Source organism: Pteronotus mesoamericanus, unplaced genomic scaffold (assembly GCF_021234165.1).
Source record: "Pteronotus mesoamericanus isolate MK-2021 breed Mesoamerican mustached bat unplaced genomic scaffold, CSHL_Meso_final contig_65, whole genome shotgun sequence".
Classification (NCBI taxonomy): domain Eukaryota; kingdom Metazoa; phylum Chordata; class Mammalia; order Chiroptera; family Mormoopidae; genus Pteronotus; species Pteronotus mesoamericanus.
Window position 1 is genome coordinate 5150925 of NW_026555228.1, and position 21897 is coordinate 5172821.

The following is a 21897-nucleotide window of genomic DNA, read 5'->3' on the forward strand; positions in this document are numbered from 1 at the left end:
ACCTTTGCCCACCTCCACCCAGTCCCCAACCCCCCTTCCCTCTGGCCACCGCCACTGTTGTCTGTCTATGGGTTATGCATGCAGACCCTCTCCACCGAGTTCCAAACCCAAATAGTCAATGGCTGACAGGATGTCACTAGATGTCCTGTGAGCCTTTCATACTCGCTGTGTCCCAAATAGAATTCATTATCCTTCTTCCCAAACTGGTTTTTCATTGTTTTCTTTACATCAATGACTAGAACCACCATCCAAGACAGAAACTTACCATCCTAGACTTCTTCTTACCTGCCCCAAATCACTAAGCCATGGAATGTCTATTTCCTCAATATCTCAAGTGTATCCCTCTTCTTCTTGTTGCTGTAGCCTCAGCTCTTAAATTCATTCAAAAAGTACAAATGCATTATCCAGAGTCAGACATTCTCAAAGAGAGCTACGACTAGAACCTAACCCCATGCTCCAGCATGGAATGTACTAGAATCTTGCTGAAGGCTGTAAGTGGCTCCAGATTCTCCGAGATGCTTGGGAACAGTGTGTCTTACATGTACTGACAGTGTAGTTGTAGAGGCTGAGGTCAGCAGGGCAAAGCAGCAAATGGTGGGGAGTTTAGGAGTCAGAATATCTGGGTTTGATACCCACTTCCACCACTGAAAGTGAACCTGGTTCAGTTGGTTAATTTCTCTGTCCTTCAGGTTTCTCATCTACAAAAATAAGAATATTCTTTTGCCCTTTTTCTGAAATCTCCAAAGCTCTGGAAACTAGAAGTTGTTTTTTGTTATTGTTGGTTTTTAAAAATAATTCATTCAAAGGCTATACTTTCTGGGATCATTTCTATAGTTTGTTAAAAATAATTTGTTTGGCAGCCAAACTTGGCTTAACTGTAAGGGTCTGATGACAAAACTTGACCTGAATGGAAAAGAAAATATGACAGTATCTGAATTCTGAAACACGCCTGACCTCATGGCTTGGAAAACAGTTGTGTACCTATAATAGCTACTTCATAGATTTGTCATAGGTTGATTGCTAGAGAAATTAATATTTGAAAAGTAATTAGAACAGTATGTGGCCCACAGTAAGCCCTATATAAACATTGGATAAACATTTCATGAAGCAGTTAACCCTAGAAATGAAGTGAGAAATACAATAAACATTAGAGACAGAAAAAGCCCTTTTAAATGGCACTCCAATACCTTCCCTGCTCAGAACTACCCACTATTCTGGAGCTGGCGCATATGAATCATTTGCATGCAGGTTTCTCAATTTTAGTGCACAAATGCAATTGCTATCTTTACACACCTGTCTGCCCTTCCTAGAATGCAAATCTCCTGAGGGCAGAGGCTATGGTTTAGCTACCTGGAAGGACTCAAGTATTTGCTGAATAAATGAGTGAACAAGTCATAGGTCCTCCTGGTCACACTTTATCCATGAGGCATTTGGGAAGAAGGGCAGGTGGGAATGAGACGTTAAGAAGCCTATGCATCCCTCTGAAAAGCTGACAGGGGAACATTTCTCCATAGTTGGAAGAAGGCTCATACCCAGGATTTCTACTGGTTCTCTTTGGCAATTTTTAAAGACAGGGAATAAATAAGTGTCAACATGTACTGAGTATTTACCGTGTAGCCAACACTGTGTTTTATAGGCACTAACTCAATGCGGTCCTCCCAAGAACCCCATGTGGGGGAATTATTAAGACCCACTGGAAGAGTGAGGAATGCAGAGCACTGAGAGGTGAAAGCAACTCAAAGTCCACAGCCACAGAGCCAGAGGGTGGGCACTGGCATGGTGGTTTCTTCGGGGGAAAGGTAGGAGAGTTCTTTGTAAAGAGAAACATTTTGCTCTCAAATAGCTAAGAACCGGCTGCAAATACGGTTAGTTTGTATTTGTGCCTGGGTTGCATCTATTTTCTACTGAGGTATATGAGTTTAAAATTTAAAAAAAAAAAGAGACAGAGAGAGAGAACTACTAAAGACTTGAAATTTTAGTCATGTGTCACCTCAGGGGAAATTAATACTGATTTTGGTCTGCAATACCCAAGCTCAAATTGCAACTCCAGTAATAAAACAAGAGCTTGGAAAAACAAGCACCTAAGGCTGATGAAAGTAATGCATTTGTCACAGGGCAGGGGCTGAAATGTGGAGCTAAGTGTTCTCAGGGAAAAACATGTCAATACTAAATCTTTCTACCAACCTTTGATGGATGTGCTAATCTTCTCAGGTCAACAAGGCTCACCCTGGCAACACACCGTAATAACTTATTTAAAAGGCAGCTGGCTTTTTAAAATGGACTGTTCCATCAATCTTCAAATTTTCATTCTCAGAAATGCATTCTCTTTCAAAATAATATTTGCTATACAAAGTAAGAGTTCAATTATACCTGTTCGACAACAGAGACTGCAGAGGGGAGCAGGTTTGGGAATTACTGTTCTTTGCTCAGTTCTGTGTGACATTCAAGCTCTGTAGAGAGATGACAAGAACAATGTCAGACAGGTCGTTTCATCCATTAGAGCAGGGGTCCACGAACTACTGGCCATAAGCCAAATCTGGCCCACGGCCTGTTTTTATAAATAAAGTTTTATCGGAACACAGCCATACCCACTTGTTTACTTATCATCTATGGCTGCTTTCAGGCTGCAAGGGCAGAACTGACTAGTCATGACACAGACCGCGTGTTCTGAAAAGCCAAAGATATGAACTCTCTGGCTCTTTGCAGAATATGCATGCTGACTTTTGTGTGGGAGAGAAGTGACCATCGTTTGGCTACGCCTTTGGGTCGTTGTCAAGGGGCTAACGGAGTGCCAGCAGAACACCAATCTGACACATTTAAGGCATCTGCCTAGTTCAGTTGGGTTCAATATAGAAGAAAGTAGAAAAAGACCAAAAGAAAAAAAACCCCAGCAGTATCTCTAAATGAGAACTTCAACGAACTGAAAGTGTAATGCATATGGAATGATCATTTTATGGCAAAAGAAAATCTCTCAGGTTGACAACAGTACAGGCTCTGATGCTGAAAAATGCCTGACATTATATCACCCCCATGCCAGGCCCCTGGCACTTTGGTGAGCATACTAATTTCTCAGTATAAAGTCCCCTTTCCCCAAGAAAATGCACAGAAGCAGAAGAAGGAGCGAATCCCAGTGGAAGGGGGCCTGGGGCCCAGGGCTCAGAACTTCAGTGGAATGACCGGCCAGTATTTGGGCCGCTTTCGGTCGAAGTGCTTGTTAAAGCTCAGCTGCACAGCAGCCTCCATGGCCTGGATCTTGGCAGCACTGTCCCCATACAGGCGCTTCATCTCGGCCTGGCGCCGCTCGCCTGGCCTCTCGGACGGGGGTTCCACGGAGCGGCATGTCTTGTAGTACAGGTCATGGTCGGCATTCACATAGTCCTCCAGGCGCTCCTCATCCAGCTGTTGCTGCCGCCCTGAGAACAAGCCAACACAGTCAACTGGGGTGAATTCCATGGCTGCCCGACATGTGGCCAAGCCTCCTTAGCTTTTCCCCTCTCAAACTGTGAGGCCAGACCCAGCTGTGCCAGCTGAGATGCTCTCTAGATTCTAAGGCACAGCCTGCCTCTTCTTATCTACTTAGTTATGAAGCTCACTGTTCACTTATTAGGGGGCTATACATTGAGAGAAACAGCCAAAGGCTACAAGCAAACATGCCACCCCGAAGTATCAAATCTCTGGAAGGACCCCTGAAAATACAGGAGAAAACGACACCACCTGGGTTCTTCCCCTCACGCACATGCCAGCCCGTAGCCTGCCTTCCGAGGAAGGGCTGGGGGAGCTCACTGGGTTTTCAACGCTAAACCAGGCTGGCAGGGAAACGCGGCACTTCCTGGAAAGGCCAGTGTTGAAATAAGTAGCACTTCCAACCACAAATGAGGTGGTGGTGCGGGGGAGTGATTTTAGGTGGTCCAGAAGGGGCAAGTGCTGGCAACAGAGAATGGCCACGATGGCCGATGATCTCTCCACGCGTGCAAAACAAACCGTACCAGGCAACGCGAGGTCAAGCGATTCAACACTTGCCGAAGGGAAAAGGGCTAAGCAAGGGCAATTGTGCAAATGGAAGGGGAACCTCTGATGTCTAACCTTCCTGCTACTTAAACTTGTAACATGGTGTCAACATCCTCACTATGGGATCTGACTTTCCACTTCACAGGTGAACTTGGGCTCCATTTCAAGTGCTATTGCTACATGTGTTCAGTTCTACTCATTTAAATGGATTCTAGTATAGCAAGAAGTCTTTATTCAATTTATTATCCTCTCCCCTTTTTATTATAACAAGTACTAATATAACTTTCATGTAAATAAAAACAACATAAAAATATCAGGAAAATTGCCCTGGCAGGGTATCTCAGTTGGTTGGAGCATCATCCTGATATGCCAAGTTTGTGGGTTCGACCCACGGTCAGGGCACATGTAAGTCACCAATGAGCACATAAATAGGTGGAACAACAAATCGATGTTTCTCTCTCTCCCTCTCTCTCTAAAATCCGTAAGTAGAAAAAAATTTTTAAATGTCATGTAGAAAAAAATTGGCTTTAAAAAATATCAGCAAAACAATGCTGCAGAAAGTAAAATTTAGCTTAATCTAATACATAGATGTTTGTAAGCTACTGTCAAGAACAGAGAAATTGATAGTAGAATGTATACATCTATAGCTGCTATTGCTACCAAGAGAAATGCTACTAAGTAAGGAGTGAAGATGGTTGTAAGGGATAAAACAACAATATAAATCATTCTTTCCTTGTTAAGAAGAAAGCAGCAGCAAGAAAGCTTAGTATGGAAGGGACTACAAAAGTGAGTGAATCAAGTGTGAACAGAAAGTTATTTATGTTATTTATGCATAGTCACTCTCATAAATCCTGTTCTTTATAAATGACACCTTGGAGTTGGAGGGAAGGAGTTTTGTCAACTTGGAAAGATTGTTAAAAATGTATGTGGCCATTTCTGTCTTAGCACATCTGCAGTTCATTTTCACACAAGGAAGCAATACATGGATATGCCAAATGATTGTCAAAATAAATACCATATCACTGTTACCTTATCCATGGAAAAGATATAATTGACTTACTGTGAAATGCAGACCTCAACCAAAATACTAACCTAACATGCAAATGAATGGGAGCTCAACAAGCATTTGTTTCTCATTTTTGGTTTTTCTGACAAGTTTGAAACATCAGGATGTAAGCTGTTCAGTCCTCCTGGGTATTTACATTCTGTTCCCCACCCCATCCCTCAAGGACTACTCCTCTGAAGGCCTGGCACTGCCACATTAGCCAGGGACAACAGGGCCCCATCTACAAGAGCCTTGCTGTTGGCCCGCAGGATGCGATCCCACGCGTGGGGCCGCCAGGGCCTCAGAGCCTCTGCATCTAGAGGACAGAGGTCCCCCGACCACAGTCCTTTCAATCTCAAGTTTCTCCCAAGACCATCATCAGCCTTCCTGACAGATTTAGTGACCCAACAGATGTTCAACTTCCTGTCTAAATCGGAGTCTCTGAGTTTCGAAGTTTGAATACACAGTGGAATCTTCGCTATCTCAGTGTTGCTCTCTGCCGTTAGGATATGTGACTAAGACCTTTTTACTTTTGCATCTTCATTTTTCTTTTCCTGATAATTTAACATGGTTATAATTATGCTTCTTTTGGCCACTCTTCTGACAAAAACTATCTTACCCATATTAAATTTGTGTCATCATTCTCTGTCAAGAGACATCGTCTCTCATTGTTGACATTGTAGGTCAAACCCTGTTAATACAAAGCAACCTCTGCTGCCAGTCCATGAGGCCTGTGCAATTTTCCAAGCTCTTGCTCGGCATGGGCTCATGGGTTGCCATCACTGGATTTTAGTTCTTAACAAAGTTCACACAGTGGAAGAATAAAAGACACAGCCCTCTGCTGTGTTCTCTGCTCATATCTCCTTCCCATCCAGCCTTCCTCATGAAAATGTAAGGCCCAACCCTGTCCCTTCCCTGCCTGCAAGAGGTTTGGAGGTTTCCAGGTTTCCCACAGGGTGGACGCTTGTCCTAAAACATAGATCTAAGGGGCAGGACGCCTGTGCCTTGCACTGAAAGGCTGGCTAGTAGAAGGGCTGCAGGAGCCCCCCATGGGGGAGGGGCCCTGTCACCTATATTCACCCCTATCCCCAGCCCCAGGAGGACACAATGCCTGACACAAAGCAGGTGCTCAGGAAATGACGGTTGAGAGAAAGTGTGGACCAAGGCCATGCTTTTTTTTTTTTTTTTTTTTTTTTTTTGGTAAACAGCTCTGTTTCTTCCAGATGCTGTTAAAGAAAAATGACGACAACCCAGGGACAGAGAAACAGATGCTCAAATCACAAAAGGTGCTTGAAGGTCCCCTTCGCTGGCTTCCTCAGAGCCCCCATGGTGGAGAGGCTGGGGGAGCAGGCAGGGGAGGGCCCCGGTGAGTTGGCGTCTGATCTTGTTCCCTTCCACTTGACTCTCTTCACCTGCATTTACTCACACAATTAAAAAAAATGTTCTAAGGCTAGACTACAGAGTTGGAAGCCAGCCAGCTTAAAACCAAATACCCTCAGACTGGCTGACAGTACTTTGGTGTGTGCTGACCTCAGGGACCAAGCAAGCCTTAGCATGGAAGAGATTTCTCTGAAGGCACCCACTTACTTGTTTTCTATTTCCTGCTTCCTTCCTCCCGCTGAAAGGAAGGATTTGCAGTCACTGGCAGTTTTTCTTCATATCAAAACATGGCGAGGGCTCATCCAGCCCGACAGACAGTCAGCTGACTGACGCAGAGGAGGGGACCCTCACACCTCAGACATAGCTGAACGGGTGCATGGTCATGGAGAAGCGGGTCATTTGTACTGAAATAGCTGTGGGACTCGACCTTATCAAGAGCTCTGTTCTTGCAGGATATTTGGTCATGGGAATTTGTTCGAATACACATCATAATCCTTTTAGAGTCCAACTTTAAAACAGAGTTGTAGTGGGTTGACTGGTGTCCTCCAAAAATTCACATCTACCCGGAACCTCTGACTGTGACCTTATTTGGAAGTAGGGTCTCTTTGCAGATGCAATGAGGGGAAGGATGGAGATGAGATCACACTGGAGGAGGGTGGACCCTATCCAAGGAGCGCGGCCTTATGGGAGACAGAGAAGGACACCTAGAGTCACAGGGCGAAAACCATGCAAACCCAGAGGCAGGGATTGGAACTATGCTGCCACAAGCCAAGAAACACCAGGAGCCAGGAGAGGCTGGAAGAAACAAAGCCCCAGAGCCTGGGGAGGAAGTGTGGTCCTGCCAACAGCCTGACTGTGCACTTCTGGGCTCCAAGACTGCGAGAGTAAATTCCTGCGGTTCTAAGCCATCCAGCTGGTGGCGATTTGTTACAGGGCTGCCATGCAGACAGGGTTGGCGCACGGAAAACGGTCCGTATTATACTGTTAAGAAGAAACTCTAGTGGATTCATCTGGGTTCGGGACATAGTACATTGATATTTTTGCCTCAGTCTATAGCTTTACATGATGTTACCAGTAGAGACTTGGAGTCCATAAAAGAAGAAAAAAGCCAAGGGAAGTGACTGGGACTCTAGAGAACCTCGCATAGCAGGGAAACATGCTTTCAGTATTCCACAGATAATTAGCCTATAGGCAGACCGTTTTGGAGGATGAAGCACTAAGACAAATGAGTGTTAAAGAATGTTGTTTTTCCAGCATTTGCATGTCTTTCTGATTATATTCACTGCTACATTGCTGGCATTAATGATCTTCGCACAACGGAGTGAAAGCACAGCTTCGTCTGTATCCCGAATGCCTCGTTTCTGACTTGTCAGTAACACACTCGGAACTCAGGTGCAGACCCGGAGCCATGTCTGGTAGCTCTTCTTCCCCACCCCACATCCCTCACTCCGTGACAAATGTAAGCCACTGGACAACCCCCATTTCCATTTGTAGAAGAAAAGTGCATTTCTGTCCCTCCCTTCTGCTTTTCTGCAGCCTTTCACACATTTCCTCTCACTGACTGGCTTTAGGCATGTCTCAACATCTGGACTCGATGAAACGCACACATGGCCGAATTATGCTCAATCAGTGTGATTCCACATTGGAATGTCATGGACTAAACCAAAATGACTCACTAAATACTGGGCCGTAACCTTCTCTATACCCTCTAGGTTTTCCGTACAGGGGGACTGAAGGAGAACCAAATAGATGGGGTTCCAGCAAACTGACAAGAGTCTAAACGTCCCTCCTCAGGTAGACATGACACAATGGAGCAGAGGCCTCCCAGCCAATGTAAGAAAAACACATCTGGGCCCTTTGGTAAGAACAGTACTTTGAGTGCCACATGGGGGTGGACTTATCCCCTTTCTTTCTCTCTCATTCCCAATCGATCCCACCCCTCAAAGCCTAGGGCATATTCCATTTCTCTACAACTAGCCCTGGAGCTCCTCCCCTGTCCACCAAGCTCATTGGCTCTACCCCACATTTGCAGAAGTAACCATGGATCACACCACAGATGGCTCTTCTAGGTATCATTTTAAATCAATCTCCTCTTCCCATCTGGGTTTGCTCTTTGTGAACATGTCCCTCTTTCGACCCCACATCTGGCCCCAAAACACATGATATATATCTGACTGGCTGAAACCCAATGCAACAGTAGCAGTGCTTGTTTTTTGGGGGGGCCTTCTTTTCTATTGGGAATGATAACATGCATCCACTTTCCCCTCTAAAAATTAGGACAATAAACTTGCAGACCCAGCCGATGCTTCTTTATGCCTAAAAAATGTTTTTTTTTTAACATGACAATAAAGATGTTTCCTAAGAAGTAGGTGAAAACACAGCTGACCTTTAAAACGTCACAACTGCATATTTTCCCATAAGTCATGTTACCACTGAAGTTTTAAATAATGGAAACATCTCATGAGGAAATGATGATAGAACATAATCAAAAGCATGCTTGTTCCCACTGCACAAAAGGGCTTTATCTTCCTTAATGTTTTGTTATCACTGAAAGATGTTAAATTAGAGTATATGGAAGAGTAGAAATCACAAGCAAGACCATGCCATCTAATCCGAAGGATTTCATCACAAGAAAACATTAAATAAGATTCAGATGATGAAAAGCTAAATCAAGTTTAGCTCAGTTTTTCCTTTGCTAGTAACATTTTATAAAATTCTGTGTTCTCTAAATGATTCATATTCAAAGCTGAATTTGCCCTTACTGAGGAAGTAGCTTCTAGTGGTTCAAAGAGCAGAACAAAAACAGCTTTAACCAAGTATTCACACTACTCAGGTACCTCATCTCTTTATTAAGCATTTCCCCACTGTGTATGGAACTAAACCTCCACGAACATTTCTAGTAAAGGCAACGGATTGGAAAACATCCCAGGCATTCAAATTACTTACATCTGAATTCCATCATTCATTACTGCTCAAAGGAACACATATTCATCCCATATACCACCGAAAGCGCTGGCGAAAAAAATCATGCTGGTGAACCACTGCGCATTGGTTTGTTATTGGGGGTGCAGGCCAAGCCCTGGCAGCCACTTCTAATGGAGACCAGGTCTTTAGCAGTAAGATTCTGGCACTGCAGCCTGTTCTCAGCCTCACCAGACACTTGTCAATCTCCCAGGGACTTCATAATGCTTTCAGGACTAACTGCTGGGCACAGAAGCGTGGCGGAGACAAGTAGTTTTGAATTTTGCTAGGACTACACATTTTAAAAAGCACAAAGAAGTGGAAGCTTGATTTGTTCAGTGCTGTGATTAGTAATGTAGAAGTGGGTTCATTCTTCCCGCCCAGGTATTTTACTATATCAAGTTCTGTGAAGCAAGAATGTCCTAGAAACAGAACTCAATCACTAAATTTGACAGACCTCAACATTTAATTCTTTTATGCTTTAAATATTTCAATATTAAATATTTAGATCAATTTAGTGTTTAAGTGCTGCCTAGAGCAGAAATACGTGACTTTTCTTGAAGTCACAGAACATCTTTATCCAAAAGGTACAGAATCTGAATCAAGCACTGATCAGGACAAACAGTTGTCAGAGTAAAACCAGTTTATGGTGCATAGTCCATGATAAAGGAGGACTTATAAGCAACTGACCATAACAACTAATGATTCTTGGGCACTGACTTTGTACCAAGCACTACTTTTACTTTCCTTCCATTATCTCTTTTAACCTTCAGAATTGCCACTGCATCAGTTAGAATCGCCATTTCACACTGAGGAGACTGAGGCACAGAAAGGTTAGGGAAGGTGGCCCACAAATGGGTAAGAACCTCTGGCTAGTAAGTGGTTCTGCCACAGTTGCCTCTGTATAATGTTACTGTTAATAATGTAAATACTGGGGAGTGAGGTTAAGGATGAAGGTTGTAATGGTTTCCATAAAATTCCCCTTTCTGTTGGTTTACTATCTAGATTACAGTAAGACAAATACACACCACATTTTCCTCACAGAGGCAATAACACCTTTCCAGTTCACTTTATGTCCCACCATAAGACAACTCTTGCAGGGTGAGTGTATTAGCTTCCTAGGGCCACCGTGACAGAGTGACAAAAAATAGATGGCTTAGAACAACAGACATGCATGGTCTCACAGTTCGGGAGGCCAGAAGTCCAAGATCAAGGGTCGGCAGGGCCGCGCCGCCCGGGCAGGGGAGCTGCTAGGGAAGGGCCTGTTCGGGGCCCCCTCCTAGCTTCTGGTAGTTCCTTGGCTCCTGGCAGCAGAACGCCAGTCTTCACGTGGCATTCTCCCCGGGTATGTCTGTGTCCAAAGTCCCTTTTATGAGGACACCAGTCCCACTGGATCAGGGTCCATCCTAATGGCCTCATTTTAACTTGATTACCTCTCTAAAGACCCTATCTCCAAATAAGGCCACATCCTGAGGCCTGGAGGGTAGGGGTTAGGGCTCCAATATATCTTTTTTAAGGGACCCAACTCAAGCTGTAACAGTGATGGGAACAGTGCCATCTGAGCCTTGAAGTAAGTTAAGAAGACTTAGGAGCACTACCAACCAAAATATGAGGGTCAACAAGTTTATAAAGTATTTCAAGCCCAACTCACTTTGTAAAATGTCTCACAGAACCACAGCAAGGCTAGCACTTTGTGGGATAAGATTAGAAAACCTCTGATGTAAGGCTCATAATTAGTAATGAAATACTTCACTCATTCATTCAAAATAATATTGAGTGCCAGGCACAAAACAGGAGATAATTTTCATGACTTTTTAAAAGCTACCTAGGGTTCTGACAAAGGCAAGAGGGGGAACAGCTCAGTGTGCACCTAAACAGAGTAACAAAATGCCTAGCACTTAAACAGATATTCTTACCCATATCTGTAACGGAATCGCTCACCCTGGAAGAACACATTTCATGACTTTATGTTTATTTCATTCATATCTATTTTCATTGAATACCGGGTTTATTTTAAATCAGCAGATAACTGAAAATGGCCTTTTTTACGACTGCGGTTTGCTCCTATCCTTAACTACAACTGTTACTATCAAATTATCAGTTTCTTGGGGGAAAAACAGCTTCTGGTAAGGACAACAGAAATAAGCCCTATCGCCATCATATTTTCTTTTTCAAAAGTAACAAACAGCACTCCAACCAAATGTGCACACGAACCACTGGCTGCTCTCCCTCATGCATCAGATTAACAGTTATTTTGTATGTATTTTGAAAGAAGCACGACTTCATTCCTGGTGATCCAGGAAAGAAATGTATTCTGTGTGTAATATAAAGTCCTGTTTTCAAAATACTTGTTTGGGTATACTTTCTAAAGCACGTGAAAAAAGTCAACAGTTTAATCAAAAGAAAGGAAGTGAAAAAAAAAACCTCACTTGAAGGAAGAATGACAGGCAAAGATACTGAAGGGCACCTTGTGGCATCCACAAATGCTAGCCCAAGGAAAACATGGATCACTGACAGTGGAAATGAAACTCCTCCGAGGCTTCTAGGTTTTTGTTTACTAACAATTACAGGTAAACTAGCATATCATTGGAACTCAACACAAACAATATCGAGACAATCTACTGGTTATCAGAGACAGAAAATAACAGGTACGTGTATATCTGTTAGAGACACTTAAGTAAACAGTCTGATAATCTTAATAGTAAGGAGAGCAACAAAAGAAATTCTAATTCTGGGAGAGAGAGAGAGAGAGAGACAGAGAGAGACAGAAAGAGAAAGAAAGAAATTGTTTCTTTGTGACTAAAGATAGAAGAGCATTCCCACAAGGCTCCAGCCCCCAGGGCAGACGCTCTCAATGCCCGCATCTGGAAACTTTAAGCACCAGGCATTTTGTTATTCTGCTAAAGTTCACACCCATCTCTGCTTTGAGGGGAGGGAGCTTACCATTTAAGGTCTGATAGCTCGGAGCACCAGGGCAGGCTCAGAGCTGTGTATCTGTGAATTGGCCACAGGATTTTAGGAACCTAGCTGCTGTAGGGACAGAAGCTAATCCCCAAGTTTGCATGGGGAAGGAGCACCGGAATCAGAGTCAGGCAGACTTTGGTTGGAACCCTAACAGCAAATGACTGGTTGCATGCCATGGGAGCAGGCCAGCTAACCTTCTGAAGGCTCACTTTCCTCATTGGTAAAATGCATTTCGTACTTTGAGGGACTGTTGTGTACATTAGGGAACACACGTGTGTATACACGTGTACACACACGCGCGCACACACACACTCTCCGCCTGGCATAGTCTCGTAACATTCAATAAATGTGAGAGATACTGTCAGGTTGAGCTTTGTTCTAGAACTTAAAAAAAAACTCTATATTAAAATAGCTCTGGAAACTAATATAATTGAGGTGCAAGATCACCACAGCTTTTCCAAGGTTAGGATTGGCTACGGAATATTATCTGTACTCAGCTGAGGAGTTGGAAAATGACTTGATGTAGCTTAGGAAAGAGAAAGCTGCAGGATGCAGGGCAAGGAGAGGAAGCATGCACTCACGGCGCTCTTCCCTGTGCCTCTCGGTCTCTGCAAAGTACTGGCGGAGCTCCTCGGTGATCTCCATGTTGCTCAGGTCGCACTCCACCCCCTCGTCTGAGTCGGTCTCCTCCTCCTCCTCTTCTTCCTCCTCTCTCTCCTCTTCCTCCTCCGTGGCCCAAGCTTGGGCCCCTCTCATGCTGTCAGGAGGATGCTGCTCAGCACGTGCGGAATGTGCATAACCACAGCGGGTGTCCTGGGAAGCCAAGTGCCCACCCCAGAAGGACTGAGGAGATCTGCCCTCCTCAGCGTAAGAGCCCTGGGGAAGCCCTTCGGGAGTGAGGTACCATGGGGACCGGAAGTAAGACTCCATGGCCTTCCGGTAGGCCTTCTGGTGGCTTCGCATCCAAGCCATTGCTTGGTGATAATGACGCCAGTATCTTGCATATGCCGGATGACAAGACCAAGGCTCCTCAGTTTCCGATGATGTCGCCTATAAAATCAAGGGAGGTATAGGCTAGATACCACAAGTCATCCTCAAGAGAAATCCTCAAATGTTTAATCAACTTATCAACATGTGTTTACAGACAGAGTATCTACTAAAACCTACTCTACAGTAGGATGCTGCTGGGCCGAAGAGGCTATGACAGGTCCATGCTCACCATGGGCGCCGAGTATGCGCACACTTGCTGTATGGGTACAAGATGTACACACAGGACAATTAGCTTAAGGCTATCGCCATTAAAAAGTGGGACAAAGGCTAATAATGATCATTTTTAGATAGGATGCTGGGAGAGATAAGGCCCGGACATCTATCACCTTGGCCGTTTCTATCCACTGTAGTTGAGCAACTAGCTCCAGGTTAGAAAGCCAAGAAGCACATGGACTCATGAATGTGATGTTTTCTACACGCCCCTCTGTCCCCAAATGCTCCTCAGTGCCAGGGACAGAAGATGTGGGGCAACCCGCCCAGTGGTGCTTTTCCTTCCCATTTCTGACGTATTCCTTTGCTGTTCTCCATCATGGAATGAGAACACCAAGACTTTGAAGACTAAGTGAAAAAAAAAAAAATCTTACCTCTGCTGCCATCTCTGATTGCGGAAGTCCAAAGGGGCACCGAAAACTAGGAAAGAACAACCACAGTGCAAACGGCTGGTCAGCACAGGTGTGTGAGATTCGCGGGTATTTGTAGTTTGCCAGGCAGCCCCTCAGAGGGCGCCTCTTCCCAGTACAGTGCCTGGTCTTCACGCAACACGCCCCTACGGGAGCCTGGCACATGGTCATGGCCTTGCGGTCTGAAGAGGACAGAGCCCCTCAGGTGTGATTAAATGGCTCAAAGGACACTCCATTTTTCAAGTATTGGTTTCCCTATTTTTTGTTTTTATTTTTCAGTTACAGTTTACTTCCATTATTATTTTGTATTCATTTCAGGAGTACATATAAATAGTAGTTAGTATGGATATAAAAAAATAATACATAGAGCATGAACTAAAAATGGACAACTATATTATTTTATTTACCAATCCTGAACTCATGCCAATGCCTATTTAAATTAAACTTGCATGTCTCTAAGGCTTGAATGGACTACGTCTTGCCAACTCACTGGAAACCTTTGTTGGGTCTTGCCTTAGACCTAGGACTCAGAGAAGACTCTCTGGCAGGGGTGTCCAACCTTTTGGCATCTCTGGGCCACACTGGAAGAAGAAGAGTTGTCTTGGGCCACATATTAAATACATTGCGCCACATAATCATACACACAAAAAATCCTCATAATGTTTTAAGTAAATTTACGATTTTGTGTTGGGCCACATTCCCAGCTGTCCCGGGCTGCTTGTGGCTCACGGGCTGCAGATTGGACACCCTTGCAAGACAGGTCTCCCAAGTCCCCTCAATAGACCTTATTTTGGTGTGGATGGTGACAAGCACCTCTCAGCCAGTGTGTGACCCCGTGCTCTTCCTGTCTAACCACATTGCCCCTGCGCAAGCGGGGAGGCTGATCCACGGGGACTCTCCACCAAGTCACCGTGCAGAGGGCCTCTCCCTGCCAGCCTTGCTCTGCCCCCACTGCCTCCCTGCCTGCCTGTGCTTTACTGATAGGACAGGAAGTACCTAAAGGTAAAGTTCAGGTTGCACCTTTTACAGCCTATTTCAAACAGACTTTTAATATTTTGTCTTCCTGTTCAGGAGTTTAGAGCTGCTCAAATGATACCTATGCCAGAATCTACTTTAAAAAGTGAAATAAAAATAACTCTAAAATGCGTGAGAATTGAAGCGCCTGTGAGATGAAACCACTAACACCATGTGTTGCTGAGCAGTTAGTTAGGATTTAAACTTTAGAAATCAGACACTGAAGGAGTCCTATTGTCCCTAACTTCTCTTATTAGCACGATAACATTTACAAACCTCCAAGTCTTAAGAAATAAACTTATTTCATAATCTTGATCAGATGGTTTGCTATGGGTACTATGGGAAAACTGAGATGTTAAAATGACCACTTCTTTTAAGATTTAACCTAAAAGAGAACCATTCGCATTCTTTTTATATATGGAAAACTTTCAAATAGGGTATTTCCAAGAGGGCTGACATGACCTTCTGTAAATTTATCTTACACATAGCCTGCACTTCCTGTTCACTGTTCTAAATGCAGAAGCACACACACATGCAGTGAATGTAAACTGGAAAAAAGTTAACAGATGCGGTTAAAATGTAAGTGCAAATTCAGTTCACATTACTTTTAAACTATAATTTAAAGGTTTAAAACCCGAGCCGTTATCTGAAAACCTGGCTAGCTGCTGTGTGCTTTACAGGCTACTGAAGAAATATAAAAGTCAATATAATTGAGGGGCTAACCACCCAGAGAAGACGGACACAAAATGAAATTATGGTACAAATCAGCTCACACTTGAGTGCTAAACTGTAAGGTGCAGCCTTTAAGTGGCAAATTCACTCCCGCCAGTCTTCATCCAGCACTGATATCTGAATCGCTGAAAGCCTACAGTGCATAATGACATTAAAGTGAACTCCATGTGTGTCTTAATCAAATTTGTTTTAGAAGATTAACAAGGAGTATAGAAATTCGATTAGAAAAGTCGAGGAGACATCTGCATGTCTTCTGGAGATTAAAGTTTGAATCCAGACTTCTATGCCTTATAAAACGTACTTAGACCCAGATTAATGTGAATATTAATGACCCCAAACTGGGAAGTCTGACAGCCTCAAATATGTAATAAACTTTATTGTCATTGAACACTACTGCGGACCTCAGAAAATCCTGACTTTATTTATAATTGGGACAATCCAGCCTGGCTTTAAAAGCAGTGGTACCATATTCTGCAAATGCACGAGATGGCGTGTGCGAGGATCCACTTCACGGAGTGAGGAGTGTAGGAAGACATGATAAAGTAGGCAACTGTTTAAGAAGTTCCAGTATAATCCATCATGCCCGCCAGGCTGCTCAATGTCAATGGCTGTGATTAAAAAGGCGGAGGGAGTGCTAATTTGAGGAGAGATTACTTATTTATGCCCTTAATTCGCCCAGTAATTTGATACAAGGGCTGCCATGTTACACTGCCTTAGAGATCACACAAGGCACACTGAACATTTCTGCAAGAAAGACTCCAGGACTATGAGCTGAGATGCCCGAAGAAAGCCAATTCCAGCATTTAAAGCAGAAGCAGCTCTGATTCAGCCCAGTGTGCTGACTATTTATAAAGTGTACCAATTAATCAGCTAAAGTGCTAGCCTCTCCTAAGACCCAGGCCATCAGGGGAAGATGGATTTATATGAATGATGGAATACAGGCAACTTTGTCCTCAATTTTAATCTGGTTATGCTTTCTGCAGTGTTTTGGACACTAGGACATTTACTATCAAATCTGCTGCCATCCTCCAGCAAGTATGGAGTCCCAGGGTTTCATGTTGAATATGCTTCATTTCATCCTTGGCTTTATTTCCAGTTCTCAAATTCCAAAATGTACATATCATATCATTTTACATTTTAAGCATTTTTAAAGATTCCTAAAATCCCATAGTCAATTAAAAATGGTTCCTGAGAATGAATGACAAATTAGTCAATTGATCTCTCAAAAATCAGAGAGAGAGAAGAGAAGTCAAATAAGATCAAGTATAGAAAAAAACACATCAAAAGGAATACCAGCTTGCATAGAGCTTTATAATTATTATTAGCTTGCTATTTCCAGTATTACTCTTGGTATTTTATACTGGCAATTTTTTTTTTCTGTAAAGGGTCAAATAGTAAATATTTTGGGCTTAAGAGCTACATGCAGTCTCTGTCACATACTCTTCATACTCTTTTTTTTTAATTCAAAAAAAGAAACCCAACCAACCATTTAAAAATGTAAACACCATTCTTAACTCCTGCGCAGTACAACAAACAAGCAAGGGGCCATCAGCTGCCCACCCATTGCATGTGCCTACCTCATTAAGATGTATGAACTCTGCTCTGAATATGCCAAGCATCCTAATTGCTTCTCACTTTCCACTTGGAAATCACTGGAGCAATGTCAGATTCTCACACTTAGACACAGAATAAAATGAGTAGAAGCAAGAGAATACAGATTATGACCAACAACAATCTCACGACCAATTTCTCATATTTGGGACCCCAAAAAAATGATCTCCATGACTAAATAAACAAATTGAAACATTTCTTAAAGATCTACATAGACATTTAGAGACTTAAGGGAAAAAAAGACCAGCTCCCACAAAATAGTATCAATCAACAGGGCTTAGAATGCACTGGCACTGCCTACAAGGAGGGGAAACGGGAGAGAGTTCCCAGGGTCTAATCATTGGAAGAAGGGATCTATATCCTTCCCTGCTGGCCTTACCAGTTAGCTCCCAAGGGAAGGGTCCTGTTAACTTGTTAAAGCTTGTTACTCTGTCCACAGACAATGTTTAAAGACCTCATAAGCCACCGGGGCTTCTGAAAGGCAAACCTTAAAAACATTCTAGACATTATAGCACCACCACCAACAGATACCAGTACCATCTCAAAGAAAAGAAAGCTTATGGTCGCTGCACACTCTGATGTCTTCTCACTGGTCTTCACTTTTATCTTTCATTCCCCACCTCCCTGGGAGTGTCTCCTACTCTAACGACACACTTCGGGGACTGAACGGCAAGTTTTTTTTCTAATGGGATGGTGCAGCTGAAAGAAAAGATATTGGCAATGTCAGGGCAGGCCCGGATCCACAGCACTACCAACCGGGCAGCTCTCCCCAGTGAGTACAATGGCAGAATAGTCACTGCCCAGCTGAGTCCCGGCAAGTACAGAGACTGAATTCATCGTCTGTCCTCAACCAGCAGAAAAGGAAGGAATAAAAACAGCATTGAGGTCATTCACTGAACGCTGCTGAGGCCCAGGGGCAAGACACTGCCTCTGAGTCGTCAACAATGTATCTTCCCAGAAAGCCTTTCTGAAAAAATGTACTCATTCTTCTTTGAATCTGCTTATCCTGGAAGATACAGTTTTACATGCATAAAAATACATGAATAACAACAGACAAGAGCTTTGTAGTTTTCAATGGATACACTGTGACTATTTTCATCAATTAAAAAAATTTCCCAAAGAAGTAATGTGGCTTTGTTGAAATGTAGTGGCATTGGATATCTTCTTTCCATTGCATATTTATTGCATTTTTATAGTCTTATAAATATAGGATCTAGGGTGTATCACAGCAACCCGATAAATAAAACCACAAATACACCTAAAAATGATAAACCTGGAACCGGATTTTCCTCTCTACCGTTCTTTTCCACTAGAATTCTGAAAATTAAATATATGAAACCTCACCTACTTTGATTTTTGCAAAGAAACACATGAAAAGTCAGTCATTAAATAAGTTATGCTGGTTAAAGCCCTGAAAGTCAGTTAAAGCCCTGAAAGTTGACCGGTTCCTATAAGGCTTCCCCCACCCCCAATATGGTTCTCTGAGCCAACCGGATAATTTCAGGGATCTAATGAGGCCTTCAGTAGTTTCAAGGTAGAGGGAAGAGGGGTTTCTGCTGGAGATCACTCAAAATAAGCAAAGGTACAGAGAGAAATCTGAATTCTATAAACTGAGTTGTGCGGTTCTAAGGAATCTCTGTCTATGCAGCAATAACCCTATTGGAGTAGATGTCTTTCAACAACATGCAATGGTAGGAACCTCCTCAACCATGAGAAATAATAAAATGAGGCTTTTTGAGCGCACTGTTTCCTGTCCCCACCCCCAGCCACATGGTAAGGCTGGCAAGTTCATCTGGCTTGCTGCCCTCACGGGCTCTCTCCTGTGGCTGTGCATGGTTCCTGCTTAGTGTCGTGGACATCAAAGGTGGCTAAAGTCTGAATGGTCTTCCACTCTCAGCAGTCCAAGCTCCATCTTCCAGACACAGGCCTCCCGCAAGTGCATGGGCTTCGGCGTTCAGTAAGCCCACATCTTTCCGTCTCTACCAGCCACTGTTAAAACTGATGGGCAAGGGAGCCCCCAAATGGAGTTTTATTTCCTATTCCCTCAACCTCAAGCCCCAGTTTACTCTTGTCTGGGTGTTGCAATAAGTAATGCCACAAAGAAGGCATAGCATAGGGAAGGAGACTGAAAGGACGTAGTGAGTTCTTTTTTTTAACAAAACGAACATTCTGCCAGAGACTGGCATTGTTTAATTGGTCAGCAAGAGTGCTAGATTTGTGAATGGATTTATTTACAAGTTCACCGAATCCCTATGTGGCTAATATCAGAATCAGAAGTGAAATATGGATACCCCAAAGCAAAGTTGCCCTCTGATTCATGAACCCAAGAGGCAATGGGAGAGCTGAAAACAGGGGTAACTGAGGACATAATAATAATACAACTCATAAAAGGAAACAGATAAGATCTCTTCACTGCAAGTTTACCCTTCATACAGTAAAACCTCATGTGAGCATAAAGGAATAAGGGCGGACCAGTCAGATATTACAGGCTAAGAGCCTACCAGCAAAACTCATGACTAGTTTAAAGTGGTTAAGACCACCAGTAGGTGTTAGGAGCCTTATTTCAAGTTTTACTTCTATAAACACATACATGGTAATTGCATGTTCAATCTTTCTTCTCTGAATGTATACAGCACTTATTATGCCCCACTTGGGTGTTCAGTCAGTTACCTGTAGGCATGGATTCTGCAATCTATTTCTTTCAAATTTCCTATTTTCCTTCTAGTATAAAAAATTGTAGCTAATATTTCCTGTTCTTGGATGCTGCTGGGATTGTCATTTTCTGATAACACGTTCTCCTCCTAACGCTACCCTTCCTAAACTCCCTCAATAGTTAGTCACTGAAACATTATAAAGCTCCAAATCCTTTCAGAAAGCAGACATTTGAATATGTTAACGTTTTCAAAGATATTTTCAATTCATCTGATCAACCATAGTTGTACTTTCTTCACTGGCTCACTTTTGTGACTGTTCTGTGCTGTTGTGGGGCAGTAGCTCCAGCAGTTCTGCTAGTTCTGCTAGTTTGCACCCTCCAGTCTCTACTCCAGCCTACTTGTTCCATTTCCCCTCTCCCTCTCATCTCAGCCCAACTTTCAACTGTGGATCCTAAGAACAAGTCCTTCCCCACCTGTAAAACAGTTTTAGAATGAAAATCTCTCTGGACCTTTAGTTTATATACTTCCCCAGCAGGGTAAGGAGCTTTCATAGGGGATCTGCATGCCTTACAGTGAACTTGCGTCAGTTATGCCTATCTGGAGTTACTAAAAATCTTTTAAAATATACGGTTTTCGGTTCGCATTGTCATCGCAAAGAGACTGTTAATTTTATAAGCTATATACTTGTAAATTGTATTTTGAGAGTAAATAACCCCAGAAGTCTTATTTGTGTTATTAATCTTTAGTCTGAACTTTCAAGTAATGTTCTGAATTCAGGTGCAAGACAGCTGAGTACAGAACCTAGCCTGTGAAACAACTTTACAAATCATTCCCGAAAAAAATTAAATTGTTCAGAACCAACTGGTCTGTACTAAGGGACTCTGGATTTCAAAGCTAAAAGGTACTTCGTTGGTTACTGGCTCAATTCAAATACTGCGGATGAAAAAAGGGCAAAGACATTCTCCACTTCCGCAGGCAAGGCGCATGAAAGACCACTGATGCAAATATTCTCCAGACAACTTCCACCCAATCCCCTGACTTCCCCCAGAGAGCAAAGCGCCAGGGAAAATAAAGCAGCAATTTTTGAGTATAAGGACCAATATCCCGGACGTTCCTTCAAGAATGAGTCTGCCCCCAGCTTAACACAATGTTACTGGCACATGAGAATCACATGGTGAGCTTTAATAGAAATACAGATGCCTGGGCCCTACTTCTGGAGATATGAATTTAATCGATCTGGGATGGCCTGGCAATCAGAATTTTAAAAGTCATATAGTGAGTCTCATGCACATCAGAGCTGAGAGCTACTGGAACGAGTCCCCTCTCACAAATAACTGCGGGAAGATAATTACTACGACAACGTGACAGCCAAGCTCTCAGCTCTCGGGGCCTCCAGACTCCGGGGCCTCCAGGTTCCACCTTCGCTTCCCAAAGAAAACCCAGCCGTCCCCCGGAGTCACCTCGTGGGCGCGTGGCTTGCCGATCCTGGGCGGTGGGATAGCAGGGACCTATTTCCTGTGGGTCGTGAGTGGGAGGAGCTGTTGCCTGGGCGACTAAAAGTGAGCTTCCGATTTGGGTAGGCACTGCGCGCCGGAAGTCCCGCCCGCGCCCTGGGTGACGCCACGTTCGTGGAGTGTTCTTCACCAGGCTGTGGGGCGGGCGCAGGTTGAGGGTCCACCTGTGGGCTGAGAGTGGGAACCGCTGGTGGCAGGTGCTGGGTGCAGAGGAGTTCCGTGCAGCGCCGTGGTCGCGCCACTAGGATTTAGACCCGGACCAGCGCCCGGGTCGGTCGGCCGTATCTGTGCCGACGGGTTAGCGGGGAGAGAAGAAGAGGGTCGTTTCTGCACTACCCAGGTCC

At 43.7% G+C, this 21897-nt stretch overlaps 1 protein-coding gene across 3 annotated transcripts; it reads right to left on the bottom strand.

Annotated features, from left to right (window-relative positions):
• Positions 1 to 69: 69 nt before the first annotated feature.
• Positions 70 to 21681, bottom strand: GEMIN8 (gem nuclear organelle associated protein 8). 3 transcript variants are annotated; one of them, XM_054581076.1, is made up of 5 exons: positions 17352 to 17448; positions 13993 to 14038; positions 13263 to 13408; positions 12940 to 13115; positions 70 to 3413 (listed from the first exon to the last, which is right to left on the bottom strand). In XM_054581076.1, the coding sequence occupies exons 1-5, from the start codon at positions 17354 to 17356 to the stop codon at positions 3157 to 3159; spliced, it is 630 nt and encodes a 209-aa protein (XP_054437051.1). In that variant the 5' UTR covers positions 17357 to 17448; the 3' UTR covers positions 70 to 3156. The 3 variants fall into 3 exon arrangements, with proteins under 3 accessions (XP_054437051.1, XP_054437050.1, XP_054437049.1); XM_054581075.1 differs by lacking the exon at positions 17352 to 17448 and adding an exon at positions 21500 to 21681 and having other exon boundaries at positions 12940 to 13408; XM_054581074.1 differs by having other exon boundaries at positions 12940 to 13408.
• Between the last annotated feature and the right edge of the window lie 216 nt (positions 21682 to 21897).